Raw genomic sequence first — 3,671 nt, 5'->3', positions numbered from 1 at the left:
TTGTCTATTCCTGGGGAGAATGAGTTTCTGCATTAAGTTGTGACTGGAAAATATGATTTAATTTTTTTATTAACACCCCAAAAAGGTATATGCACATAATAAAATGCTCTTTCTGAGGCCGCCTAGCTTTAGGGGTCACAGACCTCGTTTAAGGCCACACTGTTGCGGTAACGTAGACTTACAACAACAGACTTACAAACTGTTTAGTTATTGTCTTCTAAAGGTCAATATGAAAGCTTGACTGTGCATAAATGGTTTGTTAAAGGAGAACCGTCACGCTTGGCTATTTTTTAATACAAGAGAGTAGATTACGGCTGCCATGTTGTGGAATAAATGGCAGTCTTCGACATCAACTCTGTTTCTGCCAAGAAAAAATGGATGCTTGGGCAAATGCCATTATTGGTCTGGGATCGTTGGTCTGACCTTTTTTGTGGAAAGTTGCAGGCCGTGATTTTTTTTACAACATTTGAAATTTTAAGATAGGGTTCATAGACACAGAATTAGCCGTGGTGAGCGTGCTGCCTGCATGCCATCTTTGGTCACGGGCTTGAGAACTCGCTCCTTTCAGCGGGGTCATTTCAGAAAACCGGCCCGTTCCCTTCAGACGTCTGAGACGTCGACCTGCTGTACCTGGACCTTGAGACCATCACGTCTCGGTGGATCCTGATCTTGGCCAGGTTGCCCCAGAACTTCTCCCCTACGATGGCATACAACACGGGGTTGATGCAGCAGTGGGCCAGAGCCAGCGAGAGTGTAACCCGCTCCGCCGTGTCCGCCGCCTTCCTCGCCGTGCAGTCGTACTCCAGCAGCCCAATCCGCATCAGGGTGTCGGTGATCACCGCCAGGTGGTACGGCATCCAGCACAGCAGGAAGGCCCCCACCACCGCCATGATCACCCGCATGGCCCGGTGCTTCTTGAAGCTACGCGTGCGCAGGAGCCTGGCGATGGTGATGCCGTAGCACGTCACCATGACGACCAGTGGCAGCAGGAAGCCCACCACGTGGCGGAGCACCCGCGTGGCGACCTTCCACATCGAATTGCCGAACAAAGGCTCGGCGCAAGCCACCTTCTCCGTGGTCAGGACGAGGGCCTCTTTGACGAGTGCGGGCAGGGCCAGCAGCACGCCCAGGGCCCATATGGACGCACACGCGAAGCGACTGCAGTAGCGCTGGCGGTATACGCGTGTACTGGCGGCGCAGACGATAGTGAGGTAGCGGTCGATGCTGATGCACACCAGAAAGAGGATGCTGGTGTAGAAGTTGGCCTCCGTGATGAGGCTGACCAACTTGCACATGAAGTCACCGAAAATCCAAGTCTGGAAGCCGGCCTTGGTGGCCCAGAAGGGCAGCGTGAGGGCCAGCAGGAAGTCGGCGATGGTGAGGTGGAACAGATACACGTCAGACGGAGTCAGGACGCGCCGATTGACACAGATCACCAGCCCTACCAATATGTTGCCCGATACTGCCATGTGGAAAATAACAATGTATGTGAAACACAACAGCCTGGCCACTGTGGGAGAAATCTCAACATTACAGCTCAATGTGTTGGGGGCCGGCACGAAGGTGGTGTTGATGATGGTGCTATTGGTGTCATAATAATAATCCTCGAAGTTGAAGACGTTATTCATGTCTGTGGAGTGGACGGTTATATCGTTTTAGGACAACGATTTCGGAAAAAACATTTTGAAGGCATTAATCAGGCTTGGCTTATATTTATTACATGAATTGAAGGTACATCCTTCAGACCAATGTATTCCAATTCATAGATCATCAACAATAAAAAGTAGGACTTATTTATTTAAAATAAACTCACCGCTGCAATTTTGGCATATGCTTCCCCAAAATCAACAGGTTGTGATGCCTTTCTGTCGTCAGTTGTTGCTGGTTCAGAAAAAAAAATGGATTGTGTCAATGTCTCGCATTAGCCAATAGGCAGCTCGACTAATGAGGCCGACATCCTTATCCAACCAAGAGCACACTGGTAAATAAATAAACATAAATAAACATGGCTCAACAAGTTCATAATCTTTTCAAAGACTTTTGTTTGTACATTCAGGTAACGTGTATTTATTGAATTAAAATAATTGTTAATACAGTTAGCATATCCAATAAGTTAGTCACTGTTCCCCTTATTTTATCTTTGCCATGATCTTTTCGTCTGTGCTGTTTTGAAAAGTGCTTTCAAATAAATGAAAGAAAATAAAATAATTTATCTTGCCATCAGTGTACGACCCAAAGTGAGAGTCTTGTTTTCCCCTACTCTGGTGAAAGAATTGGGGCACCACATTGCAGTAAGTTCCCTGTTCAGCACCCGTTAAGTAAGATGTACTCTGAAGCAAGGTGTTCCGCTAAACATGCGTCTCTTTCAGGAACATGTCAGACAACACATTTCTCATTCCGATTTCCGTAACAGTCCAGCCTCTGTGGACATCAGGCATGATATTCTTTGACTTGTTGTAAAAAATACGAATAGTAACAAATTCAATGTGACAACTTTTCATTTAGTCAATTGAAGCACAGATATTAAGGTGCTTTTTACGAAGCGACTCACCGTGAGTTCAGAGGCAGTCCCACTGTATTGGTCTGGTTCCCAGGCTGGTCCTACTAGGTTATGGCAGAGCCTCTTGGGGGTGATGGTATAGATTCAGGGCCGGAAACCAGAGCTGCCATGGGAGGAGTGACACCTTGTTTCCTGTTTCGTTACCAAGATATTACACAAAAGAAAACTTGGATGAAGCTTACAGAAGGGGATTTTAAAGGTGTATTCCTACAGTATTTTACAGTATTCCTCAATGAGAAGCTAGGGATGAGTGGGCATTTTGCCCAAGATGCCTAGAGTCTGCCAAAGACCGTGAACTGTGATCAACGGGGATTGAAGTGCAACACAGTATCACAGGCAGTGGTTCCCAACCTTTGACCAAAATGTTCATCAAGACCGTTCAAGTACCTCCTCATATGCAAATAGTAAAGTCAAAGATAAAGCAGTACAGCTGAGCACAGAGTTTTCACAGTTCATAAACAACTATTACTGCAGAAGGCCATGCAGTATGTCATGCATATGCTCCCAGTGTGTTTATTTAGCAAACCCAAATCCACACCAAAATTATATCGATGACAGTACAATGGAAAGCATATAATGTAAACACAAAGCAACACTATTTTTTAAATAATAACAGGCCATAATACAATGTTTACTACACACTACGCAATATTTTTTTCCATTATTCTAGATTTGTCTATTGTAGGTCTGTGTGTGTGGATGACGGCTGGTTGAAGCAGCCTCACCTGGCCGATTCTGATTATACTCTGGGGCTGGGTGAGGCTGCACACCTGTTTCCCATTGCAGTGGCGGCTGGTGAATTTTATTATAGTGGGGGCAGAAAGTTTGTAAACCAAACCCCTGTAGGGGGGTCTTGGGCCCTCCTCCCCCCGAAGATTTTTTTGTGTTTTTCATATAAAAACGAAGCATTCTGGTGCATTCTGACAAAATAATAAAGACAAAATAGAACATTTCCTTACAAAGACGAATGGAGCCGGGGAACTAAGTTTTAACTTAATTTATTTGCCTTGTAGAATTCAGCAAGATTAAGAGTGCAAATACATCAATAATAATTGGGAATTACCGGTATACACAAGTAAACATTCTCTCTCTGTCTCTATCTGTATGTGTG

The 3,671-nt window shown here is 45.2% G+C and overlaps 1 protein-coding gene across 1 annotated transcript; it reads right to left on the bottom strand.

Annotated features, from left to right (window-relative positions):
- Positions 1 to 244: 244 nt before the first annotated feature.
- LOC132456362 (C-X-C chemokine receptor type 2-like) lies at positions 245 to 2,661 on the bottom strand. The gene is made up of 3 exons (XM_060050694.1): positions 2,552 to 2,661; positions 1,814 to 1,881; positions 245 to 1,630 (listed from the first exon to the last, which is right to left on the bottom strand). Exon 3 carries the CDS (start codon positions 1,626 to 1,628, stop codon positions 579 to 581), a length of 1,050 nt encoding a protein of 349 aa, XP_059906677.1. The 5' UTR covers positions 1,629 to 1,630; positions 1,814 to 1,881; positions 2,552 to 2,661; the 3' UTR covers positions 245 to 578.
- Positions 2,662 to 3,671: the final 1,010 nt, after the last annotated feature.

This window comes from Gadus macrocephalus, chromosome 4 (assembly GCF_031168955.1).
Source record: "Gadus macrocephalus chromosome 4, ASM3116895v1".
In the NCBI taxonomy this organism is placed as follows: domain Eukaryota; kingdom Metazoa; phylum Chordata; class Actinopteri; order Gadiformes; family Gadidae; genus Gadus; species Gadus macrocephalus.
The sequence above is the reverse complement of the archived record's forward strand: the minus strand, read 5'-3'. Positions and strand labels throughout refer to the sequence as shown.